This window comes from Rhinolophus sinicus, chromosome 15 (assembly GCF_057876585.1).
Source record: "Rhinolophus sinicus isolate RSI-liver-muscle chromosome 15, RSI-T2T, whole genome shotgun sequence".
NCBI classification, from domain to species: Eukaryota; Metazoa; Chordata; class Mammalia; order Chiroptera; family Rhinolophidae; genus Rhinolophus; species Rhinolophus sinicus.
Window position 1 is genome coordinate 96,168,486 of NC_142515.1, and position 19,260 is coordinate 96,187,745.

The window sequence follows — 19,260 nt, forward strand, 5'->3', positions numbered from 1 at the left end:
AAGAAGGAGAAAGGAAATAATGAAAAGTAGTGCAGAAATAAATGAAATAGAAAAAAAAAATCATACAGAAAATCAATAAAACCAAAAGTGGTTCTATGGAAATAGTAACAAAATATTTTATTTTGTTCTACGGAAATAGTAACAAAATAAAACAATCTTTAGCCTGATTGATCTAGAGAAAAGGGGGGGAAGATTCAGACTCAAAGAATCAGGATGAAAGGGGAACTTACTAATGTCATTACAGAAATAAGAAGGATTATAAAGGAATTCAATGAATATACCAAAAACTAGATAACTGAGATGAAATGGACAAAGACATAGAAAGTCACAAACAACTGAAAAAACTCAACCATAAATGGAAAATCTGAACAACTATGTATCGTGTCAGGTGGGTACTAGACTAATTGGGGGGATCATTTCAAAAATTGTATAAATGTCTAACCACTCTGGTGTACACCTGAAACTAATATAAAACAATATTGAATGTCAACTATAATTTTAAAAACATAGTCACAGAAATTAAAGTACAGCATAGGGAACATAGTCAATAATATTGTAATAACTATGTACAGTGTTAGGTGGTAACAGATTTATTGGGGTTATCACTTTGTGAGATATATAAATATCTAATCACTATGTTGTTCTGTATACCTGAAACAAAAAAGAGGTAAGTAACAAAAAAATGAATAATTGGGAAATCTGAATAGAAATATAACAAGTGAAGTGGTTGAATTAATAAATAAAACCCACCTACAAAGTAAGCGTAGGCCCAGGTGACTTCAAAACAATTCTCCATAACTTACAAAGATTAGTATGGAATCTTCACAAACTCTTCAACAAATAGAATGGAGACAACCGTTCATACACATTTGCTGAGGCATACCTATTTCTTTTGTGAATGTTGATGCAAAAACCCTCAACAAATACTAGCAAACACAATCCAGCAAAATATACAAAGACTTACACACCAAGAGGGATTTATTCCATGGTTGAAAGTTTGGGTTAACATCTCAAAATCTATTAATGTAATAAATGAGACCAATAGAGTAAAAAGCAAAAATGGCAAGATTATCTCAATAGACTCAAAGAAAATAACTGACAAAATCCAGTACCCTTTCATAATTATAACACTCAGCATACCCAGAATAACAGAAAATTTCCGAACCTCGTTGTGAACATCTGTGGAAAACCCACAGCAAATATCATATTTGATCATGAAAGACTGAATGCTTTTCCCTGAAGACAGGGAATAAAGGACGTCTACTCTTGTCACTTCTACTCACCAGTTTACTGTAGATTTTAGCCAGAACCATTAGGTAAGAAAAGAAAATGTGTGCAGATTTTAGTTAGGAAGATGTAAAACTATCTTTACTTCTATATGAGGTATCTTGTATATAGAAATCTCTAAAGAACCCACTAAAAAAGCTTATTGGAACTAGTAATTGAGTTCAGCAAGGTGGTAGGATTCAAGATCAAAATATAAAAATCAATTGTGTATCTGTACACTTGCAATGAACAATCTGATAATGAAATTAAGAAAAGAAATACATTTACAATAGAATCAAAAGGAATAAAATAAATAAATCTAACAAAATAGGTACAAGCACATACTATGAAAACTACCGAACATGGTCAAAAGAAATTAATAAATGTATAAATTGTAAAGATTCCAGTTTTGTAGATCAGAAGATGTAACATGGGTGAAATGCCACTGCTCCACAAAATGATCTAGAGATTCAGTGCAATACCTGTCCTGATCCCAGCTGTAATTTTTATAGACACTGGCAAGCTGTTTCATAAATTTATGTGGAACTGCAAATGAACCAGAATTACCAAGCCATTATTAGAAAAGAAAGCAAAGTAGTAGGACTAACATGTCTTGATTTCAAACTTTTGAATCAAGATAGTGTGGTACTGACCCAAGGATAGACCATACAGGTCTGTGGAATAGGTTGAGATTTGAAAAATAAACCCCAATATCTATGGTCATCTGATACTTGAAAAAGGTACCCAGAATGGGGAAATAATTTTTTTGTCCTATATATTTTTCATAAATTGGTGCTGAGCCAACTGGACAATGGCATGCAAAACAAACAAGTTGCACTGTTATGTCGCACCACATACTAGAGTTTACCAAAAAGGTTCAAAGATCAGACAAAACTACAAAAAACTTAGATAAAGCACAGGAAAAAATTCCTGACCTTGGATTTGGCAAAATATTGTTAGATATGACACAAAGGGCAATAACGAAAAAATATTGGTAGTTGAGACTTCATCAAATTAATGACTTTGGTGCTTCAAAGGACACCATCCAGAAAGTGAGAACACCCTTCGGAATCCTCCTGCACCATTGCTAGGAATATAAAACTGTGTTGCCAGTTTGAAAAACAACATGGCAGTTCATCAAAAAATTAAGAACTGAGTTCTTAATCAGGACTCAAGCAGATGTATGTTTACTCGTGTTCATATTAGCATTATTCACAACAGTTGAAAGGTGGAAGTAACCCAAGTATTCAACAACAGATGAATGGAGCAAAAAAAAGTTGGCACATCCATACAACAAAATATCATTTAGCTTTAAAAAAAGAGCAAATTCTGACACATGCTACAACATGGATGAAAGTGAAATCAGCTTGTCATAAAACACCAAACAGTATATGATTTTATTTATATGAGATACCGAGAATAGTCAAATTCATAGAGATAAAAGGTAGAATGGTTGTTGCCAGGAGCTGGGATGAGGAGAGATTAATGAGTTGTGTCTAAAAGGTTCAGAGTTCCTGTTTTGCAAGCTGAAAGTATTCCTGGAGATTGGTTTTACAATGTCAGTGTCCTCCTTACTGAACGATATACTTACAAAGTGTAAATTTTGTAGCATTTACATATCACCACAATTACAAGTAAATTTTTGAAATAATTTTTTTTATTTTCAATTACAGTTGACATACTCGGACAATATATTACTTTCAAGTGTACAACATAGTGATTAGACATTTACATAACTTATGAAGTGATCACCCTGATAAATCTAGCAACTATCTAACATCATACATAGTTATTACAATATTATTGACTGTATTCCTTATGCTATACTTTCTATCCCCCAAAAAACTGATTATTTTATTTTTGGGGTTTTTGTTTTTGTTTTTCCTATTTATAGCCATATATTTTTAAGTTTTGTGTTTTTCCCTTTACATACATTTTAAAAAAGATTTTTATTAAAATGTGGCTAACATATAATATTATATTAGTTTCAGGTGTACACCATAGTTTATATACCTAAAGAAGTGATCACCATGATAAGTCCAGTAACCATCTGACACCGTACCACGCTATCACAATATTATTGACTATATTCCCTACGCTGTACATTACATCCCCATAGCTTACTTGTTTTATACCTGGAAATTTGATCCTCTTATTCCCCTTTACCTTTTCCCCCTTAAAAATTTTTAGTGACAGTTGACATTCAATATTATTTTATACAAGTAATTCTTTTAGGCAAGAGAGTGAAAATACAACCCATAGAATGCATAATTTTGCAAATATATCTGATAAGATACTTGTATCTAAAGACCTTATAACTTAATTATAGAAAATCAAACAACTCAATTAAATACACCTTTTTCCAAGGCAGGTAGACAAATGGTCAACAGCATGTAAAAAATGCTGGACATCATTACCCACGAAATGCTAAAGTGAAATGAAGTCATTAATCAAAACCCCACTGAGATAACTACTTCACAACCACCAGGATGGCTAGAATCAAAGAGTGAGACAATGACTAACGTTGTCAAGGACACACGGAGATATTTGAACCCTCATGGGTAGTGTGATATAAAATGGTGCAGCCACTGTGAAAAACCATCCGGAAGTTTCTCAAATATTAAACTTTAAAATTACCATATGATTCCTCAATTCCTCTCACAGGTATATGCCCCCCAAAATGAAAACACAGTTTGAACAAAGACTTGTACATGAAGTTTATAACAACATTATTTACAGTAGCCAAAAAGTGAAAACAAACCAAATGTACATTAATGGATGAATAGATAACACGTGTTTTATCCATCCAATGGAATATTATTCAGCCATAAAAATAAATGAAGTATTGAAACATGTTACAACATGATGTCTTTGAAAAAATTATGCTGTATCAATGAACTCAATCACAAAGATCATAGATAATAGAATTCCTTTCGTATGAAAGCCCTGGATAGAGAAACCTGTAGACAGAAAGTAAACTTGTGATTGCCTGGGGCTGGGGATTAGAGAGAAAAATTAGAAGTTTGGGAATTATAGCTAAAGGGGAGAGGGTTTTTATTTTTGATATGATAAAAATGTTCATAAATTGGGGTGATGCACACATATACAAACATGAAAATCTTTGAATTGTACACTTTAACGAGGTGCACAGTATATGCATTATATCAATAAAAGTTGTTCGTGTGTAATGAGCAGGGAAAAGAAAAGGCAGGGACATGCTAGAGAGCGGCTAATTAATTTATTTAGCAATATCTAATCCATTTATTTAGCAGTATGCAATAGCAAAAGGCAGGCACTTAAAAGAATGTGCTGGGGTCGGCCCAGTGGCTCAGGCGGTTAGAGCTCCATGCTCCTAACTCCGAAGGCTGCCGGTTCCCCAGTGGGCTCTCAACCACAAGCTTGCCAGTTCAATTCCTTGAGTCCGGCAAGGGATTGTGGGCAGTGCCCCCTGCAACTAAGATTGCACACGGCACCTTGAGCTGAGCTGCCGCTGAGCTCCCGGATGGCTCAGTTGGTTGGAGCGCGTCCTCTCAACCACAAGGTTGCCGGTTCGACTCCCCCAAGGGATAGTGGGCAGCGCCCCCTGCAACTAGCAACGGGCAACTGAACCTGGAGCTGAGCTGCGCCCTCCACAACTAAGACTGAAAGGACAGCTTGAAGCTGAACAGCACCCTCCACAACTAAGATGGAAAGGACAACAACTTAACTTGGAAAAAAGTCCTGGAAGTACATACTGTTCCCCAGTAAAGTCCTGTTCCCCTTCCCCAATAAAATCTTTAAAAAAAAAAAAAAGGAAAAAAAAAAGAATGTGCTAATGACAGAAGTAAAGGTGGTTAAGACTAAACTATATATGTTGGTAACAATGTTGTGTCAAAGGAGTAAACACACATACAAGTTTAAGAGATCTCAATATATGTTTACAATTGATCAAAAATCACTTGACTAAATACACAAATAAAATCAATAAGAAGTATCTAAAAGCAGTAATAAACTCTAGAGGTTAGCAACTATTACAATAGATGCCAAAAGCTCACCAAACCGTAGGAAAAACAACAGTGGAAAGGTCAAGAATCAAAATCTTGCCAGGTCTGCAGCTGGGAAAGCTGAGGCGTCTCCCACTGCTGCTTGCTAGGTCCCAAGAATGTTGCTGCTGTTGCCGTTGCTGTTGTTGTTGCTAGAAGTTAGGGCATCTCCTGATGTTACAAGCTTCAAGCTGCATACAAGTTTCCTAAATGCTAACCAGTTCTCAAGAAGGCTAACCATGGAGAACAACACTGAAGAGATTGGGAACCAGCCATACCTCGCCAGGTCTGTGGCTGGAAGTCAGGGTGTCTCCTGGTGTTGTAAGCTGTGTGTTGTATATGAGTTCCCAAAATGTTAACATGATGAAGAATCACCAATGACAAATGACAAAATGACGAAATGCACACTGCCAACTGAAGTCTGTCGTATATTTTTTCAGATGTACCTTAGAGCCAAGCTCCTTGTTCCTGCCTCCCCCTCAGGGAAAGGCCAGTTCTGGGAGGGTCCAGTAGTTACGGTGATAAAAAAATATTGTTTGTCTGGCTGAAGAGCCAGTTCATTTGGACAAACAATATTTACTGTTTTCGCCTGGGATCATTGGCCCAAGGCCTTCCAAAGCCTGGCAACATGCCTGTTACGTCATTCTGATATAACTTAGTTACTTTTTCTACCTCATCTGCTGATGTGGGCAAAACAGACAGAAAGCAATATCATCCTATATCTCTCCTGCCAGGAAAAAGATGAGGGAGAAATTCTCTTAACCCTAAGCTAATGGATACCTCATGTGCAGTCTCTCATGGGAGGGAACAAAAAGCTGACAGACGAAAGCTAACTATTACCTCACATGCAGTCCTCCACATGTGAGGGGACAAACAGACAAACCTCACATGCAGTCCTCCACATGCAAGGGAACAAAAAGCTACGTCACATGCAGTCTCTCATCTGGGGGACAAAGGTACAAAAAACTAACAGACAAAACCTCACATCAGCCAATGAAGGCAAATTTTCCTAACATCTTTCCCACATCATATAAATAAATAAATGCATTAAGAGTTTTACAGTCCAGTCTCTGAGGCATGTTAGTATTTCCAGGTTAATGAACACATCCATCATCTCACATAGTTACATTTTTGTCTGTGTTGTGAGAACGCTTAAGTCACTATTTTAGCAAATTTCAAGTATTCTATACAGTATATGCATATCAAATCACGTAATCTTTAAATATAGACAATTTTATTAGTCAATTACACCTCAATAAATCTGGAAGGAAAAAGTTTCCAGGTTATCCCATATTTACATAACCATTTATTGTTATTTTTATATAACTAAAAATAGAAATCAATTGTCTTACAGATATTCCAGTTGTTTGCATTTCAAAGTTCTCTAGGGACTGATGCAAAAACTGATCTAAATTAAATTTTCTTCAGTGTAAAATGTACAGCTGAGAATGTAATGAACACATCTCACACCCTATGGTTAGACTGAGAAGAGTTCTAGTCCCCAGGCTGGGGCTGCAGGTGTCAACTTCCCACCAGAGCCAAGTGCTCTGCGACTCTTTCCCTTAAGGACCAAATGAGTGGAGGTGGGAGGAAATGGGTGGAAGGCTCAGTGCTGTGAAGGATCAAAGACTAAAATGGAGCCAGACTCTATTACAGATGGTGAAGTCACATTTAAGTGTCTGCATTTCTAAACAAGGGTCTCAGTTCCATGAGTGGAGGAACAGCCTTACTGCCAAGCCCTTGACTCCTGGAGGACATAGGACCCTCTTGTTCCGGTGTAGCCTGGCCTGGCCTCTCTCATGTTTTGCTCTTACGTCCTCCACCTGGAACGGAATCAGGATTCCCCGTGCACACCTGTGCCCACCGGTTCACAAAGAGCTGGGGGGAAACAACAAAGGCAGAACTGAAACTTGAACCTTCCATGCCTCTAAGAGGCTGAGAATGGGAGAGTTTCAGATAATACTGAAGTTTGCCTGCAAGTAGAGAATTGAGAGTGTGTGCAAAGCTTATTTTCTTTTATCTGGACAAAAGTTAAAACACGTTCCTTGGAAGAGAGCTGTTGCTGCCTGTTTTATGAAAAAACTTTTCTTTCTGAGGGCTGTAGTGAATGGGTGAATGTACATCCATTCCCACATGCCTGCATCCGTGGTGCAGGATTATACCTGCACCTTTTAAACTCTTTTAAAAATATATAAAACACAAAATTAAAGTTGCTGTCAGTCTTAGTATTGTACATTATTTGCAAAAACAACTGTTACCGTTTTATTGCTCTGAGTAACTGACAAAGCAGAAACAACTCAGTTTTTGTAGTAAAGGCATCACACGCAAACAAAATCAATGAAAAAGTCAAATGGTTTGTCTCATTTTCTAAGAGGCACAACTCCAGCTGAAATACAAAAGTGATTTAACACTGTATCCTAGGCAATCATATTTTTCCTTCTCCTGTTTTTTTATTTATTTTATTTTATTTATAGTCTGATTTAAAACAATCAGATTTAGTTGGTTAATTTTACCAATGTAATAACTTGACATGATGGAGGAAAACAACCTTTAAAGGGATTGTGTCTGGTTTGATTCACTTAGAAATTTAATTTTCTTAGAACTTAAGTGCAATAAAGTGTGTGTTTTCGTGTTAAAAAAAACAAAACAAAAAACAAAACAAAACTACACAGGCAGCCCCAGGATTACAAAAATTCTGTTTATGCAAATATCCCAGGCTGGGTCGTGTTCCTGCCCACCAGGGTAAGCTGTTTCAGCGGCGCCGGAGTTCTCTAGCTGGCTGTCACTCAGCCTTGGGACCTGTCCAATCAGGAGCATCCCTGGGACAAGTAGGTGGGGCAACGCACCTCAATGGCATGTACATCCCTACTGGCTCCAGAGGCACTTAGGCTCGAGTGTGGGCTTCCCTTCACGGTCCCTAGTGGGTCGGCTGCGGCGTCTGTCGCGCTGTGATCTGTACTGGTCGTGGGAGTCGTAGGAAGGATTCAGGGAGATCGGGAAACAGAAATGGTGAGTGTGCTGTGCGGATGCAGGGATGGGAGGAGGGGCGGGTAGGAACCGGTTGAAACCGGCTATGGCGGGACCGGCCTCTCTATGGTCACCTGGGAAGTCTCAGGACCTGAGTCCATTGGGGGCGCTGCTGGGACCTCAGTCCCCTCCCGCATGCAGCGTGGGGGTTGGTTCGGCATTTGCTCCCTCCAGTCCTGTCCTTTCACAGTGCACGGTGACTTTGGCCCCGGCCCGGAGCCTCTCAGGTCAGCCCTGCGCCCTCAGCCCCGCGTCTCCCCAGATGGTGCAGTGATCACGGGGAGGGTCATGAAAGGACAGTCCTGACGCGGTCTTTGGGGTTCGTGGGTAAGAGGAGCTGTGGTTTGTGGGGTCCCCAGTGTGGATGAAAAAGGAGTACTGTAATCTAACCGAAAGTAACCTCACAGGGTGATCTGATCGTAAATTCCTAACTGGGAAGGTCATGGTGGGTAGTGACGCCCAGGCACGTAACTCTTTTAGTAAAAGGTTTATCTTTGCCTTAAGCAAGCTCTGTCCATTGTTCTTGTCCATTTAGGTTAACACACCTTTGAAATGCCTCTTTCTCCAGAAGTCTTAAAAATAACCACCCTCCAGAGAGCACATAATCTTGTTAATTGTCCTGTAATCCAATCCCAGCCTTACTGTCTCCCACGGTCAGGTAATTCCAAATGCATAAAAGAACTGCAAACTGTCATTGTAAGAAGCATTTTTCTCAGTCTGTTGAGATTTTGCTTCCAGGCTTATTCTCTGTTTGGATATAATAAATACACAAAATTTTTCTATAGGTTGGACATTCATTAATTGGACACCAGTCCTACCTGTGCCCCAGAGGGACCCGTTTTCTCCTGAATTTTTCAAATGTTTGTGCTTCTGGGTCTCAAATCCACACCTCTGTGCCCCTAGCCTAACTCTTCCTAAGACCAATCTCTAAATTTTTAAAGAGTTATTTTTTTCTCTGCGGATATTTTACATGAGAGGAAAGCCGAGAGTAACCAACTGAAAAACTTGAAATCCCCGTTCCTCTCCTCCAGGACCTTCCCTGGGCACAGACGTCCTAGTCCCGGGAAGTCCTTCGGATGGAGATTCCTCTTGGGAAACTTTCCTGGGTGTTTTCTCCTGTCAGCACTGCCACTCCGTCGGTTTGTCACCTTGAAAAGATTTATTGAGTTACTTAAGTCTCTGTTTTTTAAATAGGGGTATAATATGTTTAATTAATAGAGCATGAAAACAGTATACAATAGTTCCAAACAGGTAAGAAAGAGGTGAATTTCAGAAAAATAAAATATTCCAGTATTGCATTTCATTTGTGTAGAATGCTTTCATCCATCTTCCCCTGAGCATGTGTAGTAAATTTGTGAGGTCTGTTTTTGGGTATTTTCAAATCAAATTGCAGGGTTTAGACTTAAAGAGCAGAAGTGCTCAAGTGTAATTATTTACAAATCAGTTATTTTCCCTGGAAATATAATTAACTGACATCTTTTTCTGAAAAGAATAGATATTAGTAGTTTTCTGATTAAGCTAGTGAAAGACCCTTACAATTTTCTTCCTTCCTTTCTATATAAAAGCCTGATGTAAGTGATGGTGGTCCCAAGCATCTAGAGTGGGGAGAGGCCTGTGGTCAGTGACCCAGGCTAAGGTCCTGGAGCTTCAAGGAAGTACTTGAAGGCTCAGTGGTTCTTCCTGGGGAGCCTCCCCTGCAGGTGTCCTACCTGCTCACACCTACCGTGGAGGGGCCTTTACCCTGAGAGAAGCTGCAGCCCTGGAGAGCTGGGGTGCATGTGTAGAAGGAGGGAGGAGAGTGATGATGTATGTGCATTCAGAGGTTGTGGTTGTAGTTTTTTTGTCCTTGACATTTTTAGATCTTACGGTTGAGTTTTGTATCCACAGTGTAGGCACAGAGAGTAATTTTTGCACATTGAGAACTCTGGAAAGATCAGTCCTGTCTCATGGACAGAGGGTTTATGAATTGGGGATTCATTTGGGTCAGAACCTTAAACTGAATCAGGCTGAGAGTTTCCTCGCTGTGAGAATGGAAGCCTGGGGGAGGGAGCGCTTCCATGCTTACAGGGAGGGGGTGTGTGTGGAGCTCCCAGAGTTCATTCCTGGGGCTGCTCAAGTGTCCCTCCCTTCTTCCCCAGGGACTGACCCAGTCCAGGGGTTCTGTCTCAACCTGGTGTATCTAGACCCCAAACTTGGGGATGTGTTTAACTTTCTGAACATTGGTTTTTCTTAACTGTGGGTAAGCAGGCTGCTTACCTGTTTTGATTCCAATGTTTGTGATTCTTTTCATTGGATTCCTTTAACCATTGACTGTTGCAGCCCTTTCATTTTCGTTTCCATTAGCAGCTGGGCTTTTAACATATAACTAGACTGAAGGAAACAATGTGAATGAGGCAAGATTGATTGTGGCAATAAATATAATTTTGGTTCTATATAGGCAAGAAGACGTGAGGTGGGTGTTTTTAAGTTCTCAGGTGCATTTTCCATTTTTAGGTCAGTTTTGTATGTGTTCTTCCCTAGAGAACTTTGACATGTAAAAGACTATACTATTCTTTTTTTTTTTTTTTTTTTTTTTTTTACAGTGCATTTTCAATTTTATTTTAGTGAATCTTTTTTTTTCTTTCCTAGGCTTGGATGCTAAGGGAGCAAATCTGAGTCAGGACATTTATGACTTCAACAAGGCTAAATTTTTTTAGAACCCTAGGGCAGGTACAGAGGAATTTGAAGCCACAGGCACACTTAACATTTTATGTCTACTTTGGTTTCTTGTGTTTTCTACAGTGGCATACTAGATTAGCAATAGCACATCTGGACTAAATCTTTTCATCCCCACAATATTGCCATCTGGGAGAAAAGGGATTTTTTTTTTTCTTTTCGTAATTTACCTTTGTACTTACAAGAAATGTACAAATGAATACACAGATATTTAAATGTTAAACATTTATGTTTGTGGTAAAATAGTCAAGTTTCTATATAATAGTAAGGTGCACAGTGGTGAACCAAATTTAAATAACATGACCATTCTCCTACTGTAATCATGCCCATTCTAAAAAGGAGTTTATGAAAGCCTTAATTACCTTGCCCTATTTGAAGGGAATCAAGCAACAAATAGACTGTCGTATTTAATATGGATAAAGAAAATTTTTCTGTAGCCACTATATAACTAATTCCTAATTTTCAGATTTATTTGACATAATATAGATTATTTTCTGCTACAAACTACAAAATAAAAATGTTAAAAGTTAAAAAATCATGTCATAAGTTCTGAAAGACATCAACAAAGATATTTTTGAGTTGACTATGATTGTTGGTTTGGAAATCAACTTCTTAAAACATCAAAACTTACTATACAAGGCTATGAGAATTCTGTTTAAGACTTCTGCAGTATAATTTGCTACATATTGAAAACTCATTCTTCATAATAGTTTTCAGAAGCCTTCTTGTCTTTTCTGTATGTAGTTTCATTTTTTGGACACATTGAAGAATCAAGTTCTGATGAAATCCTTATACATAAAATAGAGAACACCTAGAGTCACAGCTCCCACAATAAACCCTTGGGCAGCAACTCTCATATGAATAAGATGAATGGATATTTTCTGATCTCTTCTGTACTTTAACTTGTAAAGACCGTAGGACATCCCAGTCATAAAGCCTGCTATCCCTATGGGAACAAAGGGGGAGTCTCTAGATTTCCTGATCAGTCGGGATAGTTGGCCTTCGTCCTCATCTGCTGACCACTGGGTATCTGAAGACATTTTTTCCACTGGTAACAGTAGGGGATAATGTGGTTTCTTTGGCGTACCCCACCACCTGATGTCTGTCTCCTGGTATTCCTTGAGCAGGCAGCAGTAGATCAGAACAGGCTTTGTAAAGCTGAGACACATTTACACTCAATTTCCAGCTAATTGATAGATAATGGAAGAGCCCTGAAACACCCCTCCTCCAGGGGGAGTAGCCAGCTGGTATTGGCCAAGGTTTCCGCAGCCCCTGCTGGAAACAGCAGCACCTGGACCACAAACATTAGTCTTCTAAAGACAACATTAAAGGGGGTGGCCAGATGGCTCAGTTGTTTAGAGCAGGAGCTCTGAACAACAGGGTTGCCGGTTCGATTCCCACATGTGCCAGTGAGCTGTGCCCTCCACAACCAGATTGAAGTGAAGGACAATGACTTGACTTGAAGCTGATGGGTCTTGGAAAAACACACTGTTCCCCAATATTTCCCGCTATGGGGACAAAGTTCCAGAGAGCAGTTTCCGGGCTCTCGGCCTCACGTGGAAGGGTGCTGACTTGGGTAGTAGATGGCTGGGAGCTGTGGCTGGTTGGCCATCAGCTATAGCCGGTTGGCCAGTTGACCGCTGATATAACTGCCGCGGCTGCGTTGGTTGGTTGGTTGGTTGGCAGGCAGAGAAGTGGACGACAGCAGGTTGCTGGTCGTGTGGATCCAGCTTCCAATGAGACTATAGTGCTGCCAGTGAGACTCTCGTGGTATGACTCCCCTATCTATGGCTCCGTGAGTGTTACTTTTTGGCCTCACCATATCCTGCATTCTTATGTGGGGAGTGGGACCAGAGATCCCGCATGACAGTGGTTTGGTGGTTGCTACTTCGCTTCTGTTGTGACTGGGCACCTTCGAGCACCCTGAGGCTTCGAAGTCCTGGCCTACTGCCTCCTTCCAATCGCAGCTGCAAAGACCGCAGGATGAGGGCAGAAGACCAGGTAGTGTACGTGGTTTTTTCCTTATAACTGTTCATTTTCAAATAATTTCAGTCTTACAGAAAAGTTTCTTGAATGGTACAAAGAACGATGTCTGGCACCCAGATTCTCCTTTGTTAACATTTAGCCACATTTGCTTTATCATTTTTCTCTAGAGATGATTCCTTCCTTCCTTCCAGTTATTTTGTAGAATGTCTCTCAATTTGTTTTTTTTCTGATGCTTTCTCAACGTTAGATTGAGGTTATGCATTTTGGGCAGAATACCATCAAAGTGATGTTGTGTCCTTCTTTGTGTGTAATATCAGGAGGTACATAGAGTCAGCTTGTCTGGTAGTAGTAACTTTGATCCAGTATTATGCTGATAAATGTCTAAACTGGTCTCCAGGGGGAAAAAGCCTTGATTTGTAACACTTGCTGAGTTCCATGGTGCAAATACTCCCACCATGGTCAGTTTCAAGCTACTGTCATATCATCAGTGAATACAAACTTGGGAAGAGATGTGCCTCTTCTGAGTTGGTGAGTCAGGTCTCGCACACCACTGCTTTGGTCTGTTGGATTAAGGTGATGTCTCGCAGACCCTGGGAGGGGACCTCAGCCTTAGGTCAGGAGAGGGGACCTGGGAAGTTCTTCAATTTCTGTTCCCAGTCAATGGCTCTCAGTCAAGTTTTTTTCTTTCTCCTGTGTGGAACGAGTAGTGATGTCACCTAAGGCGTCCACAGAAGGGTAGACGAAGGCGGCTCCCCGTACAGGCCACCAAATTGTTAGGTACTTCCAGAGGACTGAGTCGCAGGAGACCAAAAGTAGTCTATTTGAATTTATTTGGCATGTTTGAGCTGTGGGAGATCAGGTTAGAAAAGACCATAACCTCCCTGAGTAAGAGGGGTATGGGGCTATACTATTCTTAAGGTAAATGAACTCCTGTTTTAATAGATATGAGGGGAAAAAATTGAATTTTTATTTTCATTGGTATGAGGAAACATATCAAAGCTTATGTAAATCTGTGAAATTTCTAGTATAGGGCTAAATTGCAAACCCCTAATCCATTTAATATTCTATTTGCTCTTGAAAATATCCACAGTGTGAAATATAATGGATGGAAAAGTATTATAATGCCCCTTAGGTTTTTTTTTTAGTTAGAAAAGGATTTGTAAATTTTTTATACTCTGTAGTTTTATATCATTTACTATTTAAAGGATCAAATCTTGGAGTAAATGGTTTCCTATGTAGAAAAGTTGAAGTTCAATTAATTTTAAAAAACAGTTAATAATGATGATTAATCATGGGAAATGTGGTATATATAAACTTCTTTCCTTTTAAATAATGAATGGGAACGTTTTTAAAAATGCCTTACAAAGCTCACTTAGAAGGTCACTGCCCACGTGTCCTGCTCCTCTGCTCTGCTTACTCCATCCACCCTCCCAGTAACCAGGCTTGATCAGTTGTCTTCTTAGTGTTTCTTTATATAAAACAAGACAGTGCGAATGCCTGTTTTTCATGTGTGAAAAAAAGAACTTTTCATGTGTGAAAGAAAGAACTTTTTTTTTTTTTTTTTTTTTTACAAATGTAAAGATTTGTTTTATTTCTATTGGGGGAAGGAAGAGGATAAATAGAACTGTTTTCCAGTTTGTCTCCACTGTATACACACATACCTGCATGCATAGATAAACATATGTACACCAAAAATACCCCAAACAAAAAAATGAAAGAAAAAGCCAAGAATCAAAAATCAAAACACCCTCAAACTGCATCAGTACTTCGTATTTTGACCAAAGAACAGATCCTGGGAGGAAGTGCAAAATGCAAAATCAAATGACAAAAAAAATGCTGAACAAACATCATTATTAATATACAAAATATTTATATTACTGAACTAGTAACAGTGGATGTTCTCCGTGTCTGTAAAACTTTGGAACCACAAGCTGATCTGTTAAATCTAGTCCATGCCAGCTTCCAACAACCAGAAGAGATTTTAGTTAGCTTCATTTTTTGATGCCTCATCAAAATTTTCTATAAGATCTGGAACGTCATCATCCTCCTCGTCAGTATCTTCTGGTTTTGGTGCTTTGCTATCCAACGCTTGCTGAGGGAACTGTTCAGCTAACTTCCTAAGACTTGTTAAGCTGTCGGCACCAAGTTGACTTAATATTCCAGGTAGCATCTCTGTGATTGGTTTGGCTTCTGCATGACTAGTAATTGCAAAGGTATTAGCAGAAAGGGAAGCTTGGACTTTGGGATTGTTGAAATGAGTAACTGTCCCATTAACTTTAATCATGTTTATCTCTTCAATATCAGCTATATTATTCACAGCCAGTATTTTTAGAGAACTCTGAAGTTTTTGGTCATCAGCTGTAGCTGTTCTGTGTACCACCTTCTTCTTTCTGCGAGCTGCCCCCTATCCGAACCTGAGCCTGAAGTTTGGCTAATTTTTCTCGATTCATGATGTTGGTAAATCTGAAACAGGGAGGGGTTCTCCAACACCAGCACGTGGCAAGAGCCTTATGTTTGTTCTTATAATGAATAGTACAGGTTCACCTATTTGATATTTGACTCCTGAAAACTTAAGCCCCACCCCTCCCTTTCCCCCTCCTGCTTCTTACCTGTCAGGCTGATGAGAAGCCTGGAGGCCCCTGCACTGGGAGCTGCTGCTCGCTGGGGAGCCCTTCTGTGGGCTGTGCTGCCCTGCGCTGTATCGTGGACCCACCCAGCCTGGGGTCTGTATACAGAGGTCTCTGAGTTGATAATATGCTGTCCTTTGGGAGCAGTAGTGTGGGAGTGGGGTTCTCCTTACAGTGGTTTTGGGTAGATGTCTTGGCTGGAACCTCTCTGCGTCTTTCGCATGAAAATGTGACTAGGCTGAGTTCTTCCCCACAGTAGGATGGGCCTACAGGAGAAGGAGGATGATTGTACCCCCTGAAGGAGGTGAACTCATCAGGTGCTCACTCCTTAAAGAACAGGTATTTCAGAGAAAAAGAAAGAGAAGAGACAGGGAAGGCAGCCAGAGCTGGTGGGCTTTGTCCACTCTCCTGATACCAGAGGGCTCCCTGGGTTCCTTCGGTGCCTCTGCTGCTGCTGCCCCTGACTCTACTGCAGCCCAGATCTTGACCCTCCGGGCTATTGGGGACAACACCCATGGCCTCACTGGGGCACAGTGAAGGGGTTAGTTAAAACAGGACTTAAGCCCAGGGTCCTTAAATCTTATACAGCAGCCATTTCCATGGGGGAGGCCTGTAATCCTGATGGTGCTGATTTGGGGCCCTCTAGAGGAAGAAAATTATTACTACCAGGTTAGAGAGGACACACACTTCCCTGAAGCTTACCCAGTGACTTAACATACAAAATAGGAAAGGACACGAGGAGAGGGAACAAGAGGAAAAGGGTATTGAAGAAGGTCCACAGTTTGTCCCAACTGTAAATCCAAAATATACGAAAAGAATTTACATAACAAAAAAAATATTTTGGCTTTTGAGCCTCTAAAACATAGGTTTTGAATGAATGTTGCCACTTCCTGTAATGCAGTAATTGACAAACCCTCACACAATTACTCAGTGCTAGGTCTCAAATTACAGTTACACCTGGGATCTCAGTAAATTGAAGCAAGGTTGTCCCCCATAGTCTTAGGGAAATTACTGAATATAATATAGATGACACAGTGGTGTACTTCACCTTAAACATCAGAAATCTTTGCCTTTTTTCACACAGTACCTATTCTCATGAAATACCCCATAGTAAGCAGGACAGCTGTGAACGAATAGATCACGAATTTCAATTAAGTCTTCACCACTTCTTCTTGACTTCACAAAATGGGACTCCATGGTCCCGACCCCTGACTTAAATTGGTTAATATGGCCCAGTGTAAATTGAACAGGGCCTTCAAGGATTGAAAACTCTTAGGAGAAACCTTTTAGGAAAAAGTGATTCTCCCCAGTACTTCTCCTTTCAACAGTTGAATTGAATCTGTTCTTAAACCTGGATAGAACCAATGACGCCTCACACTGGATTATCGCAACCTTGAGTCTTGAGAAGAAATAACTATAGTCCCTCCCAGTACCTACAACGCTGTCTAAATTCTTTTGTGTTTGGGAGGCAACATATTCCTTGTTTACTAATTTTATTGGAGCCCATTTATTTTGTTCCTTACAATCTGCCCCACCTAAGAATGGGTACCCATACCATAAAAGGCGCTAAACTGTTTCAGTTGCCTTATGACAGGCACACCCAGTAGTGTCCTCAGAGATTCCTTCACTATAAGGCTTCAGAGGCCACCTCTCACACCTGCTGTAGTTACTACAGCTTTACTTGTAATGTCTGTCTCCCTTAGTTATGTTGACTACATGTTTATCAATTTTATTACTCTTGTCAAAAAACAGCTTTTTTTGTTTTCTCTCCATTGATTTCTCACAATTATATTGCTTTCTTTTCTAATTTTTATTGTTTCTTTTATTCTGCTTACTTTGGTTTTTTTTTCTCTTTTTATTGTTTTCTAAGGTAGATGCTTAATTATTAATTATAGATCTTTTTTCTAGTACATATGTTCAATGGCATAAGTTATTTTGTAGGCATTGCTTTTGATGCATCCCATAACCTTTGTTAAGTTGTATTTTCATTTAATTTAGTTCAAATAATTTTTTATTTTTCTTGATGTGTTTTTGGATCCCATGTATTATTTGGAAGTGTGTTGTTCAATCTCCACGTATTTGGAGGTTTTCCAACTATTGTCCTATTACTCATTTCTAGGTTCATGCCTGTGGCATATTTTGTATGATTTCTGTTCTTTCAAATTTTTTAAGGTGTGTTTTATGTCTCAGAATGAATTGTGTCTTGGTGAAGGTTCCACGTGAACTTGAGAAGAACGTGTATTCTGCTCTTTCTGCATGAAATATTCCAGTGATTTAAATTTTTAAGTCATAGATGATAAATCATAGGTTAAATCACAGATTACAACTTTACAATTAAATTTTGTTGTTACATGGCAGTGTTCAGTTCAACTCTGTCCTTTGTGATGTTTTTGCTGTTGGAATTTATAATTTGTGATAAGAGGGTATTGAAATCCACAGCTATAGTAGTGGATTCATCTATTTCTCCTTGCTTTCTGTCAGCTCTTGCCCCATGTGTTTTTCCTGTGTTGTTATGCAGATACACCTACAGGAATGCTAGGTCTTTGTGGAGAATGGACCCCTTCATCATCATGTAATATCCCTCTCTATCTCAGTTCTTTTCTTTTTTTATGTCAGTTCTTGTTGGTCTGACATCTGCATGGTCTGAAATTCATACACCTGTGCTAGCTTTCCTGTGATTACTGTTGGCAGTGTACATTTTCTCCATCCCTTTAGCTTTCATCTATCTGTGCTTTATATATTTTTAAAGATTTTTATTAAAAAATATAGATAACTTACAATGTTATATCAGTTTCAGGTGTACATCATAGTTCAACATTTATATACCTAAAGAAGTGGTCATCGTAAGTCCAGCAACCGTCTGACACCATATAACGCTATCACAATATTATTGACTACATTCCCCATGCTGTATGTTACATCCCCATGACTTATTTGAACCTCTGATTCCCCTTCACCTTTCCTCCCTTTTTAAAATTTTCAATTATAGTTAACATTCGATATTATTTTGTATTAATTTCAGGTATACAGCATAGTGTTTAGCTATTTGTATAATTTAGGAAGTGATCCCCCTGACTAATCTATACATAGTTATTACCATATTACTGACTATATTCTCTATGCTTTACATCCCCATGACTATTTTGTAACTACCAATTTGTACTTCTTCATCCTTTCACCTGTTTCACCCTGTCCCCCAACTCCCTCCCATCTATCACCCCGATAAATCTAGTACCCATCTGACATCGTAGTTATTACAATATTATTGATTATGTTCCTTCTGTTATACCCTACATCCCCATGACTACTTTGCAACAACCAATTTATAATTCTTAATCCCTCCCCATTTTTCATTCTCCCCCTTAATCCCCCTCCCATCTGGCAACTATCAAAATGTTCTTTGTATCTATGAGTGTGTTTCTCTTTTGTTTATTTTATTCTTTAGATTCCACATACAAGTGAAATCACGTTGCATCTGTCTTTCTCTGTCAGACATACTCCACTCAGCACAATAACCTCCAGGTCCATCCATACCGCCGCAAATGACAAGAACCCTTTCCCATCCCTGGCCAAGCAGTATTCCATTGTATAGATGTACCACCTCTTTGTCTGTTCTT

The 19,260-nt window shown here is 39.3% G+C and overlaps 2 protein-coding genes and 1 pseudogene across 4 annotated transcripts in view; 1 reads left to right on the forward strand and 2 right to left on the reverse strand.

Moving 5' to 3' along the window:
• Positions 1-19,260, forward strand: part of LOC109454375 (uncharacterized) — a 54,887-nt gene that overhangs the window by 26,016 nt on the left and 9,611 nt on the right. The window contains exon 1 of one of the 3 annotated variants that reach the window (XM_088792533.1): positions 8,110-8,297. The exons of 1 other annotated variant lie outside the window; for it this stretch is intronic. In XM_088792533.1, coding sequence (XP_088648659.1) covers positions 8,295-8,297 — 3 coding nt within the window. In that variant the 5' untranslated portion in view covers positions 8,110-8,294. Of the gene's footprint in view, positions 1-8,109; positions 8,298-8,397; positions 8,543-19,260 lie in introns of those variants that run through there. One more of the 3 variants, XM_088792535.1, reaches the window with a different exon arrangement.
• Positions 11,777-12,070, reverse strand: LOC141572814 (HIG1 domain family member 1C). The gene is given in 1 exon segment (XM_074338684.2): positions 11,777-12,070. A coding segment is annotated over 1 exon segment (294 nt).
• Positions 14,757-15,753, reverse strand: LOC109454377 (transcription factor BTF3 homolog 4 pseudogene; annotated as a pseudogene).